We start from the raw sequence: 22,746 nt of genomic DNA, 5'->3' as shown, positions 1-22,746 counted from the left end.
CTTGATCAGAGATGAATTTAACCTTCCCTTCAGCACCATGTGAGCCTATTCCTCCCTTGTCCCTGAAGAGACACTGCAAATAGTTAAATAATCAGTTGGAAATTAACTACATGAGAGAAAAATAGCAAGCTAGAATGTAAAGATCTGAAAAACAGGACAAAGCACTGTACCTGCTTTGCTCCAAGATAATGAGCCAGCACAGGCAGCAGACTGCCATCACTGATACAAAGGCAAACACTATCTGTTTTCAGAACCTACAGAAAACAAATAGTCATTGTTATTCTTATTGCAGAGGAAAAAGCTTTCCACACTTTATACACTTTCATATTGAATAACTGTAAAAAAATTCTCATGTAATGCCTTTAGCTTAGGTCTGAAAAAGTTTGCTCAAAAATGTAATGGATGTCTTTATTCAACTGCCAATACCATGTCTAACAAACACACAGAGCTACTACAAATCCTCTACAAAAATGGCTGCTTACCATTTATAAATTTATTAGTAAAGTTTTCAAGACAAAACTGTAACTTCCATCTGCTGATGGAAGAAAAATACACTTTGTGAGCAAAGTCCTTTGCAGGGGACAAACAAATGCCATAAATAATTACATAAATAAACCAGGATGTGCATCCCTCGGAGGAGGCAATAAAACCTGCAGGCAGCAAGCACTCACTTTCCTCAAGGACTTGATGTACTGGCGTGTCCGGCTCTGATCATTCAGCTCCCCAAAGCGGGGCCTGTTCCACAGCAGATGCGCACGACACCTACAGACAGGACTCTCCACACAGACATCTGCTTTGTGCTCCTCTTCATCTGCTCTGCTCTCCCCTTCTCTGGAAAAAATTTCAGTGTAGTATCAACCACAGCATCAGTAAGACATTTTTGTAAACAACACATTGATGCATTTTGGCTGATAGACACAGTAATGAATTTGAACTCTGCTGTCACTTTTCTGAAGCTACTGGTTCTCCAGAGACATTTGTGTAACTCTGCATTTCAAAATGAAGAGGGGTCAAAAAGAATTTTCACCTTCTTTGAAAGACAAAACCAAGAACCATCCCCCACTTCACCATTAACTGTGATGGTTAGGTACTTTAGGCTTTGCCCTTTCAGCAAACAGTTACTTGTTTGGATTTTGGATTCCAAAGTAGAAAAGGCATAGCAGATTCAGACATTTTAAAGCTAGCACTGGTTTTAAAAATGTTTGCTGCAATTGCCATGACAACCAACATGATTCAGCTCCTTTTTAATCTGAATAAAAAGCAGTAATCTCAAAAAGACAGTGCTGACTAGGAAAATAGAAAATGGAAATGGAATGGCAATTATTTCACTTCTTTACCTGTATGCCACTTGAGCTGTGCTGTATTTTACGATTTCCAGGAGTCAACCATGATTGTTTTATGCTTCTTTTCAAAGAATGGAACCAGGTAGGAGGCAGGACCTTGCAGTCCAACTGAGTTTTTAAGCATAATGTGTATTTTCCACCTGTGCATTGCCCATGCAGCCTTTAATGTTTTTCTACCCTTTAGGTTATCTTGCTCTTCTACAAAAGGAGATGCTCTAAGAGCAGCAAATACTCCAGCCTGGAGCAAGAGAGCAGCCTTTTTCACACCCAGATTGTTACCTGGCTTTCTGCAGGTTGTACCACACAGAGTACTCATCACGACACGCAGTCAGGTACAACTTCTCACCCTGCAGAACTGGCTCCTCACGTGGAAGAAAATAAACACACTGCATCCAGTGATCCCTCCACTGAAAAAGGTTGATATACAAAACCTCAGAAACTCACTCATAAATAGCAAATGGAAAGCAAACAAATAGCAGGAAATCAATTAGGAAGAATGGGCACAATTTTGAAAATGCATGATTAATTTATAGAATTTTGTACAATTTAGCAAGGCTGAATAAAGACCAATATCACAGATTTAATAATATTGATTTCTTGCAATAGAATAAGCCCAAGACCATTGGCTTGCTCACTGGGCAAGCTTCTATTGCAACCAAATGAAAAACAACCCAAAATTGCTTTGCATTTATTAATGCTGTTTACCCTCCACAGTTAACCTGTGTTAGAAACCTGTATTGAACTGCTGACAGCCTCATGCACCCAGAATTATGTCACTTAGTGTCATCCTGGTCACAGCACAACTACTCTGTGTTTCAAAAAGCTGGTTTTTGCACTGCAAATATCCTATGCTGATCACTCACTCTAAACTGACTGAACATCCCCAATTTGGTAATTTCAGATTTTATTCTCAAACATGCTAAGTGTAGACAATCAATCATTTTTTAACTTCCTTTTCACTAATTTCTTCCTACTGGTAAATACATTCACACAAAACACAGGAATCTGATAGTGACAGCATTTCTGTAATTATGTGTATCAATCCAGCACTTTCCTACACCAGCCTCTTTTTTTAAATTACAGTATAAATATACTACCATCAACATAACACTTACTTGGAAATTTAAGAGAAGAACTACAAGGAAGCAAACTACAGACTAAGCAGGGATAGAGACTATTTAGGAAAAAAATACAGACATCTTTATTTCTTGAACATAAAAGAAATAATAATATGTGGAAGGAGAGCTTCAGTCTTTAAGTTTTACATAAAAGATGACCCTTAATGTTTAACATTAAAGAAAACCTCAAATGGGCATATACCATAGCTAAAATTTCTACAATTTGCTTATTTAGCATCTTCCAATACATTAAATATTAGCAAAGTTCCTAAGCAATTTCAGGCAGAGCTGCTAAACCCCCCAGTACTCGAAAGAGTTGCTCAGTCATCTGACAATGGTATCTGAAGGCTCAGTATTTTACCTGCAAAGCAGAAGTGGGTTTTACCCAGTAGGGAGCCATTGAGCAATTTATCATCCCAGAAGGGTCCATGTCAATATCCCACCAGGAGAGTACAATTTGTGCCTTGCCAGATTTCACAGGCTCCAGCTGCACTCTGTAGCAGGTAGAAGCACTCTGTACTGGCTTACTGAAATCCACACTGCAGGGAAGCATGAAAATTGTAAAAGTAAATATTAGAAAGGAAATCATAAAAAAGAATTCCTCAGAAATTCTCACCAGTTTCTTAAGCTCAATACACAGCTTATATGAAAGGCATAACAGGATAACTTTGTTTTGAACAAAACAATGTCTCCCTTACCTGAACATTTTCACCACATCGCTAAGGGTACTGAAGTCACTTGAAGGCATCTGGTTCAGTTGGATATCACAAACAGAAGGAAGACCTGGACAGTTCTCCATTTCTGAAGGTGGAACAAGTATTTTTTCACCATCCTCTGCTTCAACATGAACAGGAAAGAGTTTCTTCCAGGACCACATTCTTCTGGATTCCACTAGCTGGACATAGACTGTTGCCTTGTGAGGCACTGCCTCACATCCTTCCTGAGTGTTCAAAACAAAGGTAAACACATTCAACAAGTTTCACTTATTAACATAAGTGAGAATTAAATCAATTGAAATGCAAACCCATTTAAAGAAAAGTTGGACTGGGAGCTTTGAAATCTAAAATACAAGTTATTTTAGAGACTTTTGTAACATTAGAGCAATTTGTCTCTCTGTGAAACAGAATACACATATCTATCCTGTTCAGTGTGGTTCAGCAAGGCCAGATTACTTCATTAACCATGCAACATTATCAGTTTACTAGCCTCAGTTAAACTTGCATTTCCATTCTTGTTCTGAAATAAGAGATCAACCTTGAGCTTCTCCGGGCAGAAAACTACTAAGCTATGAATAATAAAAGAGAGTTGCTGATTGTAATGAGAAAATAAGAAAAATAATGGCTCAAATATTTATGCAAGGACAACTTTATATCCATGTTTAAAGAGTAGAAAACATACAAGTTGTCCTAAAAGTCCCACTAAGAACTAAGAGCCAACCATGAAGTCTAAAAACAATGCTTTAACAGAAAAAAGACTAATTGCAAATAAGAGTTCTATATAGAGAGCAGTACAAAGTTATGGAGTGCTATTGTCTTTATATGGTGTCTTTTAAACTGGTGAATGGAAACTTGGAAACGTAAACAAAGTTGTGCCATCCACATTTTAATGAAGGGAAAATATTAGAAAATGTAAAAGAGAAAACCCCAAAATTATACCCATAGATTATAAGTCCAAAAAAAGAATGTTATTTAAATACACTGTTTAAAATATTTTCACATGCAAAATGCATATGGAGCAGTAAGAACACAATAGAAAAGAATATCCAACTAAAACTGTATCAGTGCCTGGGAGGTGAAGCTCATCAAATTTAGGAGAATTTTTTAAAGTATTTTGGGACAAAGTTATTATTAAGGAGAGCTTCAAATCAGAACTGGATGCCTTTCTGAAAGACATTTGTTAACCAGCAAGTTATTGGTTTCAACACAAAGCAACTAGGTGTAATTTCAGAGCCTGTGACTTACAAATTAACTCAAATAGCTTTATTCTAAGAATGAATCTAATAAATTAATGACTGAATAAGAAACTAGCAGAGCTGATGGTGTATTTACCAAGGGATACAGAAGCCTAAGTTCTGTATAATCTTTATCCAGCTTCAAAAATAGGCAGAAGAATTTCTCTAGTGATAGATGGGACACACTCCCCATTTTCTTACCTGTACAAGATATTTGTGTGCATGCTCATAGGTTGGTAAAGCTCCTTCTCCAATCAGCTCTGTATCAAATAATTCTGTTACAAGGATGTTCGCCCGACACTGCATATCCCCATCTGAAAGACACAAATTCTCACTGTAATGTTAAATCTTTTATCTGAATACACAAGTAATTAAAAAACTTATTCCTGTTAAAGAGTCTGCTGAAGACTGAAAATTATTTTCCATTTGAAATACAAATGGCTACTGAGATACTACCAGAACACTTTCTTCTGAAGTAGATTGCCAGTGTTACTTTCTAGAATGTAAAGTATCACTGAACCCCTAAGGTTGGACAAGACCTTTAAGATCAAGTCCAACCACTAACCCAGCACCATCACCATGTTCACCACTAACCCATGTCCTCATGTTTTTGAACACTTCCAGGGATGCTGACTCTACCCTTTTCCTAGGCAGTCTTTTCAATGCTTTACAACCCTTCCTGTGAAAAGAACTTTTGCTAATCTCCAGTCTAAAAACCTTCCCTGGCGCAACTTGAGGCTATTTCCTGTCACCCTGTCACCTGGGAGAAGAGGCCAACCCTCACCTTTCTCACCCAATAACTCTTTTCAGACAGTTGTAGAGATGAGGTCTCCCCTAAGCCTCCTCTTCTATAAGCTGAACCCATCCCAGCTCCCTCAGTGTACTCAACGCACTTATTTTAACAAAAAATGTTTAAGAAAGAAGAGTATGACCTATTCCTTCGTGGTTTTCAGGTACTTGCTAATTTTTTCAAGCCTAGCCTATTCTTCTCACCTGGGCCAACTGTGACTTCAGTAGAATGCTTGTTGATTACTTTGATCTTGTCAGAAAAACCATTTTTCTCCACTATCTTCACAGCAGCATTAGCCATGGGTTTGAACACCTGTGAACAGCAAGTGTAACAAAATGTACCCCTCAAGTCAGCTTTCAAAAATGGAAGGGCACCAACACAAAATGCAATATATTTAGTTCTGAAAAAAAATTAACATCTTCTTATCTTTTCCTATGTTTGAAGTTCACTATCATGAAACAAGGCAATGAGCCTCACTTGAAAAATTCAGAGCTTCACTGTTAGTTATCAGCTGCCTCCACAAGCTACCCCAATTTAACTTCTGAAACATAAGAATATACATTAATACTATAGCATTTACATTAAACAAATTAATTTCTTTGTAAAAATTAAGATATTTATACATGCATCAACAGAAGCCCCTAAAGACTTACATGTGCTCAAGACACTATGTCAATGAAACCAAAACACCCAGCACTGAAATACTCACTGAAGGATGCCAAAAACCTGCTTTATATTAACAGTGTAATTGTGAAAAGAATTTCTGTTTCATTCAGAACAAAAATAACAGAGATAGTACACAGCCTGAAAATAAGAGCATCACAAAGAACATGTGGAGTATGTGCAACCCCTAACAAACACTCACCTCAATGGCATAGCAGAAATCTGCCCCAGCTGAAGCTGCCATCATGGACAGGAGTCCTGTGCCAGTCCCTATGTCCAGCACAATTGCTTTCTCACCTCTCTCTTTTACTCTGCTCACTGCAGCACGAATACCTTGGTAGTATTTCACATTCTGTGGAAAAGAAAAAAAAATCAGCAACCTTTTATCCATTTATGTTTTTAATTTTTGTGCAGAAATCTTGCACTCTTTGACTGTGAGTTTATAACCAGAAAAAGTCCTACAGACACTCCTCACACCAACAGTCACACCAAAGCCATTTTCAGCAATAACAAGTGTACCTGGCAGAATCAGCTCATTTAAAGTACATCAATATTTATCACAATGTCCATATTACCATTGGTCAATCAGCTATTCATAACATATACATGATTTCCAAATGCGATATATTTTCCTGAGCAAATAATAATTAGATCCATGGGAGATACTACAGGTTTTCTGATTAATTTTCCCCTGCAGGACCACTCAAATAGTCATATTCTCCCTATGGCAATACAAAAGCTGAAGTATCTTGGTTTAGATTCCTCTCTTCATCTACTCAAAAAGGTTCATACATGAGAATTAAGCCAGTGTAAATCCTGGTTTTTAGTTACAGGCCATTAAATGGAGCTATAAGCACATCAGCATCAACAACAGGAAGAAAATAAATGCTGTCAGCCACAAGATACAGATTGATATATATGGTTATATTTTCTTTATAACAACCTCCTGTAAGACATTCCTTTCCAAATGATTTATCAAGCCTTTCCAAGGAATACACAACCTTTGAACATTATACATTTGGAAGGTCTGCTGGACCCCCTTCTGAACAATTCTAGTCAACAACTTTGATACATGTAATTCCAGTAGCTCTTTTTATCACTCAGACACAACCTGCTGCCTCTACAAAGTTTATTAAATGCCTTATCCCACTGACAAGTTTTAATTCAATATGAACTCAGTATTCATTGTGGAGGCACCAAAAAAATCTTTCAAAATGTTATTGATGGAAGGCTGACTTAATAGCTAGAAGAAAATGAACATTTGAACTATTCACTTCAGGTAGACTTCATCATGCCTGTACATATGGTAGATATACCACAGAAGAACAGACTTTACTTATACTCCTATAAAAACTAAGAAGCCCAGGTCCACTTTTACAACCTTTGAAATTTCATCTAATGAGCTCTCTGTCAAAAATGTCAAACACAGTACAGCAAAATTGGCTACTGAACATAAAAATGTTCTGCAGTAAACAATAGACCACTAAAGTCAGATGTAAGAAGGCATCTGTTGATCTAAGAGCAGGTCTGGTACCTTACAGAGTACAAAAATGTGATCATTTAATCTTTCAGAGAAACCCATACAATCACGCAGTGAAGCCATTCAAGAGAAATGCAATGGCTCTTTTCCCACCATTCAAAAGGGTTTTGGTTCTGTACTTACTCTGTCCTTATCATGAAGCATGTCTGCATAGCGTGACCTGCAATAAAAGATATTCCAGTTAAAATACTGCATTCTGCAAAGAACTGGTGCCTGTGCTCCACAAATGTACAAACTGACACACTCTTTGAGAACCGAAAGCGTTTCTCTAATCTAAGGGATAGTGTAATTTCAGTGATCTGGCCATCAGCATACAAATCAACTCATGAACCACTGGCACAAATCCTCTCCACAGCAATGGACCCAAGGCACAGACAGATCTACGGACAAAGAGCTGTGAAGTAGCACCTGAGACACACATAGAGTCATACACAGCAATGAAAGACAGACCTTTTTTTACTAAGACTTAAACTTCTTTGGTTCCCATTTCTTCATGGGTTGCACTACTCAAAAATACCCCAAAATATATCTTCTTACCTTCTCTGGCTATTACACTAAGCTCTTAAAAAGCTAGAACAAGAACAGACAACTGGCAGTGACATGTTGCACTGCCATTTAAAAGCAATTTGGTAAATGCATTTTGTCCCAGCTCAGTCACTGTCAGTATCAGGATCAGCTCCACAGAAAACATTTTTAAAAAGTGAGAAGGAAACTACTTGGGGAATGGTTTACAACATTTTACATTGACAGCTCTGCTCTGTACACCACTGGGCACATTTACTGACATTTAAACTCTTCTACAGTCTGTTCACCTAATGCCCTTGGAACCCCCAAACTGCCCTTAAAAATTGTTGGATTTGCTCATTTTTCGGTGTCCTTTAACAGAACAAGCTACTTTTCCAAGCATACCTTGCAATCTCCTGGTGGTAGTCATAGTCCTCACCCTCTTCCAGCCACTCCATCGAGCCGGTGGTTGGATTGGCTCTTCCACAAAAGGTCTTCATGATCAATCTCAAGCCGTATTGTATTATTTATGTATTGTGTGCAGCTTGGCTTTCGCTTCAATAGAATACACCAAATACCGGCTGTGAAAAAAAACCAAAACAAAATAAAACAACCATAAAATTTTCGGTAAACACAAGTATCACTTTAGCTCTTGTACATTTCCTCCACTACACCTGTCTTGGCCAGAAGCACTGGTGACCGCTTTATGCTTTTTTCGTAAGGACGTTTTAAGCTAAAATCTGTCACCTAGCCCTACACTGAAAGGGGACCCTGAAGATCATTAAGATATAACCCCTGAGAACGCAACGCAGGAAAGAAACCAAGACAGCAGTAAATCCTCATGGAAGAGCATCCCTTAAGGGGATCAGGCCGGCGGCTGCCCCTCTCCCGGAGTCCCCAAGGGGGCAACTGGTACAGGCCCGGCTCTTCCCCGCCTCAGGAACGAGCTGCGATGGGGCACGGCCAGAGCGTTCTCCGCCATCCCCAGGCCGGAACCAGCGCAGCGGGCCCGAGAAGCCGCGGGCTCGTCCCTCCTCAGAGCCCCAGGCCGGCAGCTCCCCACATGCCGCGTGTGCCCACCTTGAGCCCCGTGGGTGTGCCCGCCCCGGATGCTGCGTGTGCTCGCCCCGGACACCGCGTCTGCCCGCCCCGAGCGCCGCTCGTGCCCGCCCCGGCCCCGCGTGTCCCTGTCCCGCACACGGCGGTTTCTCCCCGCTGCCGCTGAGCCCGAGCCGCGGGGCCGGCGCTGTGCGGGCGCTCCGCCCTCTCTCGCAGTCACCATGGCGGGCGCGGCCGTGCTGCGTGTGCGGCGGAAGCGCGGCGGCCCCGAGCCGGCCGAGGCGCTGCTCCTGGCCTGCAAGCGGCGCCGGGCCGAGCCCGTAGAGAACAACCTCTTCAAACTGGTGGCGACCGTGTCCTCCAAGGTATCGGGCCGGGCGGAGCGGGCTGGTGCTCCTGGAGGGGTTTGCAAAGCAGCGGCTCTCTCTGGCTGCTCCTCGCGGCCTTTCGGGGCTCCGCCGTGGGTGCGGTGCTCTGCAGAGTAGCCCGGCCCCGGGCAGCGCCTTCCGCTGCCGGTAACCGAGGGCACGGGGGCTCCTCCCGCGCTGTGACAGCCGCGGGCACGGCCGGGGCACGGCAGGAGCACAGCTCCGGCTCCCAGCACGCACTGACCCCCGTGACCAGCTGTGCCCAGCACTCCCTTCTCTAAACTTTTCTACACTCTTCCTCACTTGGAAGCTACACAACAGTCAATAAGTGAAGCTTGAATTTCTGCCTAGAGAGATGCTGAAGCTCCGCCCTACAAGGATAAGAGCTGCCATCCAGCCTTTTCTATTGAGTAAGACTTGTCCCTCTTGGGAAATGGTCTTCTTAGGATAAAGTAAAGGATATTATGCCCTACATTTAGGTCTGTTGCAGTCTTCCAAAGGCATGTGTTTTTGTCTGGAGAGCTATTCTATACCACAAAGTTGTTTAAAAATCAAATTGAAATAGTCTCAGGACTTCTATATCTTGTGCTTTTCTCCCCTCATAACAAGAGAACATTATGATTATGTTGCTTAAAGTCATAGCAGAAGTTACTTGAATGTTGTTAGGATTACTGTTACTGCGGTTCTTCATCCCTTCTAGGAAGGAGGATGACTTGCTATATTGATGTTATCATTAGATTCCTCCTCCTCTTTGTTCCTTTCCCCCAGAACGAACCAGTTCAGAAGTATGTTAAAGATGCCATCACGCGGGACAAGGCAGCTCAGAGCCTGCGGCCCCCTTTGGGAAGCGCCCAGCAAATCCTTCAGGAGCTGCGCTGTGCCAAGCAGGCGGAAAGGAAGGAGAAGCGGTACCGGGTCATTTCCAGCCACCGGCCCCACTGCGCCCACACAGCTGCACCTGCCACAGACGGACAGGCCGTGCCCCACGGGGACAGGTCGGGGTCTGAAGCACTGCAGGATGCTTCACCAGAGGAGAGCGGTGCTGGGGATAAAAGTTCAGACTGCTGTGGGAAATTCCAGCTGTTTGATATTATACAAGAAGAGGAGACAGTGGGAGATTCCAGTGTTACCACTGCAAACCCACAGGTCAGCTATGAACTTGGGGTACTTAAAGTACTTTGGTATGGCTGTTGAGTGGCACATGTGGGCAGACTGCTGTGGGAGTTTTCTTGCACTCTTAAATATTCCACTATTTAATAGGAACTTTAACTAGATTGCAAGTTGGAATGTTTCATGAGGATCCTGAGTGCACTAATGTTGAAACAGACAGTGTGCAGAGCTGCTGCTTAAGGAAGGGCTTGTACCGCCCTATTTTCCTTTGCCCTGGTCTGATGGATAAGTTCTCTTTTCATCTGAAAACTGTTGGCTGTAAATGAGACTGTGTATGACTTTAGTGGAAATATTTTTCATTTTTTCTCAGCAGAAGACCAATCCAGATGCAATCCTCTGCAATGCAGTAGAGATGATCCGTGAGCGTTTAAACATTTCTGAAGATGGTAAAGAACAACATGGTCACAAAGAAGATGAGTATGTTTATGACATCTACTATAAAGAAACATCAGCCCCTGACTGGATTGAAAATATCCTCTCTGTACAGCCCTATAGAGAAGAATATGAATGGGTAAGAGTGCAGAAAAAACAATCTTTTCTCAATTAGAAAGACCACAAATAAAAGATGTTTAAAATTCTGCTCTTGGAAGCTGCCATGCCAAGAAAGGCCCTTTAAGGTAGACACTACATGTATGTTCAGTGACTTCTGTGTTAGGCCTTTTGTAACTGCCAGTCTCGCGTTCCTGCAGGTTACTCTTGATCCCAGGGCATCATATGACAAACTGGAAGGGATGCTGCTCAAGTCATGAGAAGAATCTGTCTGGTTTCAAACTGACAATTCAATTTTGGCACAGGAAACTTGAGTCATTTATGTCTTGCTTGCAATTAGGAGACAGCCCTTAAAATGGCATTGTAAATAGGACTGAATGAAAACAAGAGCAAGGGGGAACACACAACTTTTACACTATTTGAGGACTTGACTTTAATCTTCATATCAGAGATTTTTTCATAATCAATTCTTCTTCCGTGACTGTGGAGTTAGGAAGTTTAATGTAAGCTTTAGTCTTGTGTTGTATAGTTCCTGTGATCAACAGACTTGTATATTGGGGGCCTGAAATGATCTTCTGTCTTCCTTCATCTATTACACTACTGCTGAAGTGAATAGGATTAAGCTAGACATTAGCATTGAAATGCTGGAGTGGAACACATACGTGTGGGACTTCACTCATTTTTCACCTCAAGCAGATTTGAAGTGGTGTGGTGAATGCAGTGACAATTCCAAATTCTCCTGCAGTGTGCCCTGTGTCACTGCACAGATTCCTTCTGCCTGCCATCAATAAGTATTTCCTGGCTATTTCTGAGCTGTACAGTATTGCACAGCTGGATGAAAATACAGACACTCAGCATTGTGATTTGTGTTGACGTGCAGGTAAACGATGATCCTGGTCCAGAGGAAGTGTATGACGATGAAGATGATGAAAATGATGAAAATAACTGGCGTAATGATTATCCTGAGGAAGATGAATTCTTGCCTGAGGAAGATGGAGAAAAAGGTACACCTGTCATAAATGCTGTTTGCTTTCCTGCATGTATGCATCCCCTCTTTTTTACATGCTATCCCTAGAAAAGCAACTTAACTGAGCACTGCTGGGGTAGGATTCTGCTCTTAAAATGGTGAAATGCATGCAGAAGAGGATTCTCTTTCTTGGAACTAGAAGAGAAATTAGTGTTTGTGAAAAGACAAAATTGAGAAGTCAATTTGAGGCTGCTGGAATTGCAAAGGTTTGCTTGCTTACAGAAGGAATCCATGACTTGGGTCCACATGCTTGTGAAACACTGCCTCTGCCTTCTGAAGTCCCTACTCCAGAGTCCTTCAAGCACAGTTCAAACCCCTGCTCATACAGAAGTTGTTCAGACTTCATTAGTTTCTCAAGAAGTTTAAACTAGTCTGATTAACTTAATTTTTTAAGTAAAAAGAAGGGATAATCTAGAAGTGTTGATGCTTTCTCTGCAGATTCTGAAGAGAGCTTCAGTGATGAGGACCAATGTTACAGAAGAAGAACATGGGACAAATATCGACAGGAGGTTTTGCAGGAATTTGGATACGATCAGATTGAAGATTTGGGTTCTGACTAACAGCCTGGTTTTGGAGATGAAATGCACACTGAAGGTGAACATTTGCTGCTGTAAGAGAATCGGAGCAGCCACCTTCAACTGATGGACATTAAACAGATGGGTGTGTTACAGGTAAAAGTTAAGTTATGTTAGATTAGTGTATAGTTCAATTATATTGTATATATTATGTAATACTAATTGTATTATGTTAAGAGTTTGGGGGGGTTATTAGAATGTTCTATGAGAAGGGTCCAGGGTTGGGTGGAATGGAGGTCCGGTGTGGCAAGGTGAGGTTGAAGAGGGTTTGGATGGAAGATCTGACCAATCATTCGAAGCCCTGCAGAAACGATTGGTCCAGAATGAACAGCGTGTGTAGTGGAGGAAATGTACAAGACCAGTGAGGAGCCTGGAAATGGACCAATCACCATGGGATCCATAATGGACCAATCCTGGACTCGAAGGGGACTATAAATGGGGGGAGTTTGGTGGGGATGGGGTTCTTCTTTTTGGAAACTTGCTTTTTGGGGAGAACCCAGTGCACTTGGGGATAGTGTTTTTGGCTCGCTGTGTGGGTGCTTGGCCTTATCCTAGGTATTCTGTTCCTTGCAGCTGTTTTAATAAATGACACCTCTTTTTCCAGAGAAAATTTGACCTCGTTCATATTCATAACAGGCGTGTTATAAATGATCAATCGAAAAGCCAAATTATCAAAATGCAAAAGATTTAATTTTCTGCGACCAAATACAGTCCTCAAAAACCACAGCCAAAGAGACAGCGTTGAGCCTGGGGTCGGCGCTCGGTGAACCTGGATCTGACCTCTATCGCATCAGACCTCCCTCTGTTCACGAGTGCCGCTTCCAGCAAGGCTATTTTATACAGTTTTTCATGCCTGAGCCAGAGGCACCCCGATTTCTTTTGTAACCCTGCATATGCATAAGAGTTTCTTTCCCTGTGCAGGGCTGAGCATCACTCAACGCCCTTGGTAGAAGTTTCTAGAGGGAGGGGATGGGCTGTCGAGTGATGGACAGGACACCAGGGAGGGGTTAAGGGAAGGATTCAGCCACTTTTGGGGAACAGGGGGAGGAGGTAGGGAGATTGACATAAAAAGGAGGGAGGAGGCAGCAGGGGCAGAACCATTATAACGGGGAAACTGGGATAAACCAAAGTAAAACTTTATACAGCTAAAACATATGAGAACACAATACAACACAAAAGTACCAACGAGTTGAAAAGAAAAAAAATCAAGCATTAATCAAATCTTCAGTGGCAAGATGCTTAGTTGATTAAATCCTTGCCACAGTCACATACATTTCCATGTAGCATACAGAATAAAATCTTCAAGGGAGAAAGGTTGGTTCAGTCTATAAATAACGGAGCAGAACTTAATTTATCATTATGGGCAGAAAAACAAATGAAGTAGTTTGTTGTGACCAGTTTTCTTCTGGGAAAATAACTGAGACAGTACAGCAAATCATTTCATGCAAGCATCCCTCAGAATTAAGCTGGAAATTACTTAGTCTTCGGAGTCAAAGTGGGTTTTAGTCTGATGTAATAATGCATTACTTCACCACCTGGTTCTGCTGAAATCTAATTTGATCCATTAGCTCTTACCATTTTTGTACCAATTCTGAAGAAGAAACAGTATTGACACACAGCTTGTGTGAGTAGCTAATGAGTAGGTAATCATTATCCAATGAAAACCTGCCCTGAAAACATGCCACAGTTTAGCAGGATGACACAAGGGCATGACCCACGTTGGAATCCATCTGCAAGTAAGAATATTTTCAGCATTTCTGAAAGACCACAAAAAACAGTTTTTCTGTGTCTTCCAGTTCCAGATTGTCCCTTTCATTTGTGTAATTATTTTATCCTCTCTCCTACTTCTTGTAATGGCTTTAAACTTTACTTGGATTTGATTTCTGGTTTCTTTTCTTCATTTGGGTCCGTCTCTGTTAAAACACAGTAACAGAGCAGCTGCATGTTTCGTGTGACTGCACCTGCAGAGAAATTGGAGACAGATTAGAACAACAGCCACCTATCTCAACTCTAATTACAAAACACATCTGACTAATGAAAGCTGTCAGGAATGCTGTCTCACCTCTCTTTAGGGAAACAAACAATAAAAGCTAGTACAATAACAGTGTCCCACTCATTTTTAACAGAATTTTAAACTGTTCTGTTGATATCCTAGGGTGTTCTGCTTCTTAGACACCTTGCCAAGTAACTGAAGTAAAATCTTTTTTCTCTATAATTAAGGGTGTAAAATTTGTGGAATAAAGAGAGTAAAACGTAATAGCACACAGGGAAAGCTACAAGATTACTGAGTATTTACACACATTCTACTACTGCAGCACCACATCCTGCTTTCAGGGTCAGGTTATGCTATAAACCTTCCTTACCACATCCCTCATCATGGCTGTCTCACATATGACAATAACAAAAGAGCACCGATGGAGAAAAATTGAAATTTGTGTAATTTAACTGCTGTAATTGAACAGAAGGCAGAATTCCATTCTTACTCACATAAAATCTATCTATTTTCAAATAACTGATTCAGTAAATCTGGACAGTTTGTGCTACCAAGAATGTTCAAACTTTTTACAATCATCAATCTTGGTTCAAATTAAAGACTTTTTCCTGATGTTTTGGCTATTGCTGAACAGTATCAATGATTCTTTTCTTTCCTCTTACTCAGCTCTTCCTGCAGCTGGCAGGATGGGAGAGGGCAGGAAGTCTGGCAGGAAGATGTCCAGAACAGCTCACCCAAGCTATGCAAAGGCTATTTCATGCTATCTGGTATCATGTCCAGCAATACAAGAGGGCTGAGCAAGAAGTGTTTGCCTGTGGGAGTGTTTCCCCACACAGCTGTTGCTTGCAGACTGGCTGCACCCTGGGCTGCCTGTGAGATGTGTGACTGATTGCTCTTGCAGCAGCAGGGCTTTTTCCCCTCTTCACTCACTAAACTTTCTTTAACTTGACCAGCAGGTCTTCCCACCTTTGTTCTTCTGTTCTGTCCCTCGTGCTGCTGGGGGTGCTGATGAGCCAGCCCTGGCTACCGAGCTGGGTCAGCCCACCACAACCCTTTCCATGAACAGATCAAGAGTCACTTACTTACTTTTCCTCTTTTCTAACAACATCTCCAGCAAACAAAGAAACTTACCCATAATCTTGTTAATAAATTGAGGTCTCCTTGATGCAGGTAAATAGACTCCCAAGAAAAAGAATGGAATTCCAGATAAAGCAATGCCAATTCCAATCACTGAATTTATAAAGTCACTATAGAGTGGCACTACCACCAGAAATATTGTGCATATACAGAATATTATTGGGAAAGCCAGACTCAGCTGTAGACAGAAAAAAGAGAACACAATGTTAATGAAATATTCACTATCTATAGTTACAAACATTATGATACAGTCTTTTCTCTCTGAAACCCCCTCTGTAGAATTCTCTGCTCTTCCTCTCATACATCTGGCTATTTAGGATGATAAGCAAATTGCAGAATTATTCTTAACAGAACTGTTGCTAAATATTGCAAAAGTAATCAAGTATGGTAACTCTGCTGTGCTGACAGAAAGTGCATAGTGGCATGAAATGTTTTTAGACAAAATCAGTAAAACTTGGGAAACAAGAATCACTGACTTTTTTGAGTAGAGTATCAAAACATGAGGTTAGAGGACCAGATACCATCAGAGCTAAAGGTGATCCACAGAGTTACTTAACTTGAGCAATTCCAACCAGAGATTTCTGCTGCTAGATAAAAGGCTAACTATGATGTTAGGCTCTTGAGACATTCTCCAGTGGGCAGACAGAAGGGGTACTTATTGAACGACCATATAATACTAGAGTACACTGACACAACAATCTCTTCTTCTTCTTCTTACCTAGCAGACAAGCTAACTTTCATGGTACAATATCAAAGGGAAACCACACTTTATGTCCTGATCAATCTGTAACCTTTAGACTTAACATGTATGGTCCAGATTTTAGACAGTACTTTTATATTATATGGAAGTCAGGGATTTTTAACAATTGTGTAATAAGTATTACCTTAAGAGGTCTTGGCCGATCCGGTTCTTTCCAACGTAGATATAACTGCCCAGCAATAGACAGACCAACAAAAAACCAGTAACTGAAGCTGAAGTAATTAATCAGCTTGAAAACATCTTCCACAGCCAGGTAAATAAGGGTCATAAAACACTGTCAGAAAAGAACAAGAGTAAGAATCTAATCCCAAAGGTTTGAAACTTACTGTTTATTCTGGTTTTTGCCTTTAAGTAACACCTTTTACTCCTGTCTGGCATAATTTTGTGCCTCAAAAAATTACTCCCTCAGCAATCAACTTGATTGATAGTATATTTTATCTCTTGTGAATTTTTTTTAAGTTTTCCTTTCAATAATTCATATTCTTATTCTGAAAAAGTTGCCTTAATTCATTAACTGAATCACAATAAATTACATTCTTTTTCAGGGGACTGGGTTTCTCAGCTGCATTTAGATGCAATAAGGATTTGAGAGAAGCACTTTGAGCTCTAGGAATTATTCAGTCTTGAGCAGCAGAAATCTTTTATACACAATAGGTCAATTATTAGTTGCAGTTTCAACTGACTGAAAATGCAATCCATTGTAAACAGAACACATTTCCTATGGCATGGCCTTCTGCTAAACTGATGTTCTGACTTCAGCATGAAATACAATACGTACACGGACTAGTTCTTTTATACTTTTCTCATGTTATTTTTTATACATATATATTTGTGTACATTTTTATAGCCCTGTGTTGAAGCTCCATTTTGAGGGAAGCTGTGCTGTGTGTCCCATCTAATTAGTTGAAAAGAAAAGCAATAACTTGCATTGAAGAGCAGAGCTGGCACAGGTGTGAACCTCTTTATGTGGATCATAGACAACAGATCAGGAAGGTGACCTTCCCGAGATCCTACAAAAAATAGCCTGAAAAAAAGCAGTAAAACACATGTTGAGACCACAGGCAAGAGAGAATATATTACAGAAAATCAAATAACAACACCAGTCAAAATAAATGTTTACAACACTGAATTTCTGTCCTTTAAACTGGAACCTTCTTATAAAGATGTACTGTACAACAACCATTGAGAGATAGGTAAGCTTCTAGAAACAAGCTGTTAACCTTTTTTTAAAAATCATCCTACAGGTAAAATAGGCAATATCTACAGTAACTGAAACAAATTTCTATTGTTTCACAAAATTCTAAAAGCTAGCACTGAAATCATTCCAGCTTAGGGAAGAATAGTTTTCAATGCCAACCAGAAGAGATTGCCAGGTCACTAAAATGATGTCACTCAACCACATGCTCAAAAAACAAACACACAATTTTATTACCAACTGTTCTATATTGACTGCTTCACCAAATGATCATATTTCTTCTCAGTAGAGACATTGCAAATTCATTCAATGGATAGGAAGAATATTAAAATGCCTGAATAAATCTATTTAAAACTTTTGCTAGTTACATCCACAATCAGTGCTCAAAGAAAAGGTTCCACAAAGTATCCTAAGCTTTCTGATTGCAGCTTCATAGCAGTAGCAAGTTTTTTAGGGTTTTTCCAAGTACAAAGATTTAAAATACTGATATTAAAAGATCAGTAAGTTTTAGATAAATACATTTGAAAACAAAAACTTGCTAGAATTATTCTATCAATTAAAATGGAAGGTAATGCAAACAATCAGAAGGCCTGAGGACTCACCACACAAAATTCATTTGATTCATTTTCACCAGACAAAGTTCATTTGATCTTATAATTATGCTCTGCATACACTCAGGAATGCTTTGGGGAAACAAGGCAGTGTTAAGGGTGTATGTACAAACACACACAGAGGTTTATTTAGATCTGTGGTTTTATTGTGGCTATTCATTATAGGTTGAGTTTTAAAAGTATTTTTGCCTCTCTCATAGATCAGCATAACAGCAGCATGTAAAAGGACTTATGAACATTTGTCAAGCTGAAAGAGGTATGCACTACCTTGATGATGCTAGAATTGAAGCATTAAGTCCTCCAAAGCAAGAAAAGGCTACAGCCATGGGAATTGTCCAGCTGAATACACCAAATATCCTGTCAGCAAATGTCTGATGAAAGGGAAAAGAAAAGGAAACATGAAAATATCTGCAAAAAAGAATATGTAAAAATAAGACATCAGAGCTTTTGTAATACACTTGTATGGAAAAATAGTAACACAGTAAGGACAGTTTATAATGCAGAACAAGGAATCACACAGATCTTTTATTTATTTATGGATTCTAAATAAACACAAACTTCTTTAGCCAAGCATGTGAAGTCATATTTTCTGCTCACAAGGGAAAAAAAATGTTTTGAGCATTTTCTTCCCAATCCTACTATATTTTATTATCTGGCCTACAGAACACAAGTGAACATTCTTTGGATTACTAAAAATATTACCTAACCAAACAGGGAAGTGCCATATTGCAGTGAATAACCACTGCCAACATCACAGCTACTGTTGATAGATTCTATTGTAGGAATCTACTTTAATTTACTTTTTTTTTTTTTCAGTTTCCTAAGCAGCGTCTTTTTCTTTAGCTCCACTGGCAGGGCCTCTGGACTCTACTCTCACAACCTGGCAAATAACAGAGCAAGTGATCTTATCAACTGCTCAATACTTGGTGTTGCTAGACAATACTGCAAGAAACTGTGGTGACTGTCCATGGCAGAGCTCTGAAACCAAGAAGTCAGGAGCATCAAAGTTTCACAGCAAGTGGTAAGAGCCACTGATTGCCAGCAATCTTGGATCTAAAACAAAAATGGGTAATACTTTGCAAAATACTGTCCTGGTCTATTCCGTTCAACCTCCTGGATGGAGAAAAAAGTCAGAGAGACCTAAAGTACCAGACAACACATTTGAAACATGAAGAAATTTAATTCATGCAGACTGACAGGTATTCCACCTCCCATCCTGGTCTGAACATTGTACATATCTGGACACTAGCATGAAGTGAGGCAGAAATGCCCTCACACTGTGTTCAGAGGATGTGGGTGGAAGCCATCCTACCATCCCAAGTCCTACCTACACATAACTAAATCACTTCCAGCATTTCTTTTACAGAAGCAAACTAACAGTCATAGTAGCAAAAGAATCATGTCTACATCAGACAGCATGAAGTCACTATTTAAGGAAACAGAAAGGTACATACTCATGTATAAGTATTCAAACAAAGATTTGAACATTTTACATCTTAGCAAGCAGCAGTCCCCTGAAGCAGAATGTAATTTGTTATGATCCAGTCAATGAATTAAGACAACTCTTCCAGAACAAGAATGAGGACAAGAAGAAAACTCTACTAAGCAATTGTTGTAATATTTTAAAGGAATATTTAAACCTGAACTGCCGATTTCTGAAACCAAACAATAAGTGAAATTACCAGACACAAAACTCCTCGAGGATTTTTTGTTCTAATATATTAAGTTAAGCTACAGAACAAGATGTTAGAGAATTAAGAAGTTTAGTAAAACTGCCTAAAGGATAAGCATTTAGATAAGTAATATTAACAGCTGAAGCTAAAGAAGAGAGAAAAAAACCTATTAATGCAATCTTATGCTGAAGGATGCAAATTAGCTAATATAACATTTTTGAGAAATTTTTTCCCTCTAAAGATGTTCTTTCCAATGATGTTCTTTTCTATTTCCTTTTGAAACATCTGGAAATGGGCCAGTGTGAATGACAGGTGCAGGACTAACTCAAAGGCTATTTCCATCCTGTAATGTGTATCCAATTGTTCTAGGAGATGCTAATACTGTTCCACATCTTGGAAAAAAACATTTAATTCATATAAACAGTAAAACCCACAAATTATATACAGACCAAAATGCTACAGATTCACTGTATTCTGGATGCAGGCTATGTTCTACCTCAATTGTTGATCCAGCTCAAAGTCTAAATAAGTGATTTCCCTAGAGCTGTACAAGTCAGACTCTTAAAAAAAAGAGTAATGTAGTGACAACCTATACCAAACACTGTCATTTCCAATCTACTTTCTAACGCTGTAGTTGGGATTCATCACAGAGCAAAGGGTAGAGAAACTTCAAGAGCTAAACTTGAGGTGAGGCAATACAAAAGACTAATTGAGAATAATCTAAAAAAAGTTCAGCTTGGTTTGTCAAGTAGATCTATCTGCCTGCAAAATGATCTTTCAGCAAAACAAAGTTGAAAGGTACCTGAAGTTTGTCTAATCTATCTATTGATATTCACCAGCTTAACATGAACATAAAGACTCATCTGCCTTTAGGCAGGTGTTTTCTGACAGGGTTTCACCTTTATTTATAACAAAAATCAGCCAAGTTCATTACTACTACTCAGACACTTGAATATAAATTTATAAATCCTTCAACACCCTCCTTTCAACAGATGCCAAGAAATGTCTTCTTCAAAGCTCAGCTATAGTCTCTTGTGAACAAAGACAAACCCAAAGATCTCCACAGCATTTCTTGCTAAAAGAGTTACTGAAGTCTAAGTAAAATCAGCCACAAGAAACATTCACTGCATGCATATCAGAGGATTATTTTGCATAAGAAGGCAGGGTAGAGGAAAGTACAACACAAAATCAAGTTATCAAGCATGCCCACTGAGTGCACTGCACCAAGAAGGAAAAGGAGGAGGGAAAAGTAGAAGAGTTAGTGGTTGCTTTCTGCTAAAACCACAACTGTACAATCATGGATCCTCCAGAAATGAGCCAGACCTGGGCTCTGAGCTGAGCTCCTCACCAATTCTACTTTAACTACCACTACTTCTGGGAGTTGTGAAGTGCATGTATAAAAACAAATGAGCTGGCAATGGAGGAAAGAATAGAGCATTCACAAAGGTATGTGGAGGATGACAGGGGAGCCTACCTGGAGGTAGCTATAAGCAGAAACATTTAGTCCACCATAACAGGAGAAAACCACCACTATGAGGAAGGATATCATCTCAGGGTTCTTCTGAGAAAGTCTAAAGAGCAAGAAGGATTAAGAGATTAAATTGTCATCTCTGCTATAGTCTGACAAATCCTGTAGTCCAGACTTGAATTATAACTGCTTCTAACAGCTTGGAAACAGAGAATTCAGAGAAGTGCTGATGTAACCCTTGCAATTACAGATACGGTTCTTTTATGCCCTCCCATCCACTGAATATGTAAGGTATACATGGATACATGCACACTGTAGGACATGCAGCTGGAATTGTCCCCTTCAGTTTTGATTTTTTTTTCAAACATCAGGGAATAATAATGAAGGAAGAGGCTTTCTAGCCATGCACTTCTCAGCTGAGCTGCCCTTATTTAATCATAACTAAAATGTTACATTACTCCCAGAAGAATGGTCAAAAACTGAATTGCAGCTTTGTTTCAAGGCATGAATGACTGAATAAACTACATTTTATTTTTGTCTTGGGTTAGTTTGATCTCATGATCATCAGCTGGTAAGTTTGAAATGGTTTGCAAGAAAACTTTTTTGTCCTTTAAAAGGTCCAAACAACAGTTCTGTACAAACAGGTTGAACTAAAAGCAGCAGAAATTCCAGCATCAAGAGCTGCCACAGCAAAACACACAGGATATTGCCTCACACTCAGTAATTCAGGCACACAGATGAGTAGCAAGACCCACATTCATATTACAAATCACAAGATGAGAACTGTTTCATCACACTTAGCTGCACATTAGAAGTGTACTTAGAGGCACAGGAGAAATGTCAGACTACACTGAGATCATATGGAGCCACAAGCACGTGTGAGGCTGGCAGAGCAGCACACAGTATTGATTGGAGGGACAAACGGAGAAATGCAACAAGAATGTAGCCTAACGTGAATAAGAAACTTATACCAAAAAAATACCCAAAGATTATTGGGTGTTTCTATTAGGAAAGTTTAAAAGGCATCCACAGAGCCTCTTCACATCAACTCATTTCAAGATCCTATTGCCCAGGAGCTTTTCCAGACCAAGTTCTATTAACATTCTGACATGAAAATCATACAGACCAGTAAGGAGATATATGTGTGTGTGTATATATAGTACTAACTGGTATTTTGGAAACACAATTAATTCTGCTTTGAATTTTCTCTTGAGGCGAAGTATAAATACATTCCCACATTATAGGAAGATCTGGCAGTCAGAACTACAGTAAGTTTTCTTAATTTTGAGCTTCTGAGGACTCTAAGGTGCTA

General features: G+C 39.9%; 3 protein-coding genes across 10 annotated transcripts in view; 1 reads left to right on the top strand and 2 right to left on the bottom strand.

Moving 5' to 3' along the window:
* The window catches only part of PRMT7 (protein arginine methyltransferase 7), a 17,866-nt gene extending 8,140 nt beyond the window's left edge, over positions 1-9,726 (bottom strand). The window contains exons 1-11 of one of the 5 annotated variants that reach the window (XM_030955749.1): positions 9,189-9,726; positions 8,315-8,490; positions 7,529-7,565; positions 6,068-6,217; positions 5,406-5,514; positions 4,614-4,726; positions 3,160-3,401; positions 2,823-3,000; positions 1,623-1,750; positions 672-831; positions 171-254 (exon numbers count right to left, since the gene is read on the bottom strand). In XM_030955749.1, coding sequence (XP_030811609.1) covers positions 171-254; positions 672-831; positions 1,623-1,750; positions 2,823-3,000; positions 3,160-3,401; positions 4,614-4,726; positions 5,406-5,514; positions 6,068-6,217; positions 7,529-7,565; positions 8,315-8,409 — 1,296 coding nt within the window. In that variant the 5' untranslated portion in view covers positions 8,410-8,490; positions 9,189-9,726. The other 4 variants (XM_030955748.1, XM_030955750.1, XM_030955746.1 and 1 more) reach the window with 4 other exon arrangements.
* SLC7A6OS (solute carrier family 7 member 6 opposite strand) lies at positions 8,952-13,552 on the top strand. 2 transcript variants are annotated; one of them, XM_030955755.1, is made up of 5 exons: positions 8,952-9,333; positions 10,105-10,482; positions 10,817-11,017; positions 11,876-11,999; positions 12,461-13,552. In XM_030955755.1, the coding sequence occupies exons 1-5, from the start codon at positions 9,019-9,021 to the stop codon at positions 12,580-12,582; spliced, it is 1,140 nt and encodes a 379-aa protein (XP_030811615.1). In that variant the 5' UTR covers positions 8,952-9,018; the 3' UTR covers positions 12,583-13,552. The 2 variants fall into 2 exon arrangements, with proteins under 2 accessions (XP_030811615.1, XP_030811616.1); XM_030955756.1 differs by having other exon boundaries at positions 8,957-9,333; positions 10,820-11,017; positions 12,461-13,550.
* Positions 13,299-22,746, bottom strand: part of SLC7A6 (solute carrier family 7 member 6) — a 26,896-nt gene continuing 17,448 nt past the window's right edge. For 2 of the 3 annotated variants that reach the window (XM_030955751.1, XM_030955752.1), the window contains exons 6-10: positions 18,561-18,664; positions 17,325-17,511; positions 16,612-16,761; positions 15,722-15,905; positions 13,299-14,558 (exon numbers count right to left, since the gene is read on the bottom strand). In XM_030955751.1, coding sequence (XP_030811611.1) covers positions 14,464-14,558; positions 15,722-15,905; positions 16,612-16,761; positions 17,325-17,511; positions 18,561-18,664 — 720 coding nt within the window. In that variant the 3' untranslated portion in view covers positions 13,299-14,463. The remainder of the gene's footprint in view (positions 14,559-15,721; positions 15,906-16,611; positions 16,762-17,324; positions 17,512-18,560; positions 18,665-22,746) is intronic. The other variant, XM_030955754.1, reaches the window with a different exon arrangement.

This window comes from Camarhynchus parvulus, chromosome 11 (assembly GCF_901933205.1).
Source record: "Camarhynchus parvulus chromosome 11, STF_HiC, whole genome shotgun sequence".
NCBI lineage: Eukaryota > Metazoa > Chordata > Aves > Passeriformes > Thraupidae > Camarhynchus > Camarhynchus parvulus.
Note: the sequence above shows the minus strand (reverse complement) of the source record. Positions and strands in the feature narration are given on the sequence as shown.

Bases quoted from the DNA above. Each gene is read 5' to 3' on its own strand.
- SLC7A6OS (XM_030955755.1), top strand. From the start codon at position 9,019: ATGCTGCGTGTGCTCGCCCCGGACACCGCGTCTGCCCGCCCCGAGCGC. The intron at 9,334-10,104 runs GTATCGGGCCGG...CCTTTCCCCCAG, and splicing joins TGGCGACCGTGTCCTCCAAG to AACGAACCAGTTCAGAAGTA. The intron at 11,018-11,875 runs GTAAGAGTGCAG...GTTGACGTGCAG, and splicing joins ATAGAGAAGAATATGAATGG to GTAAACGATGATCCTGGTCC.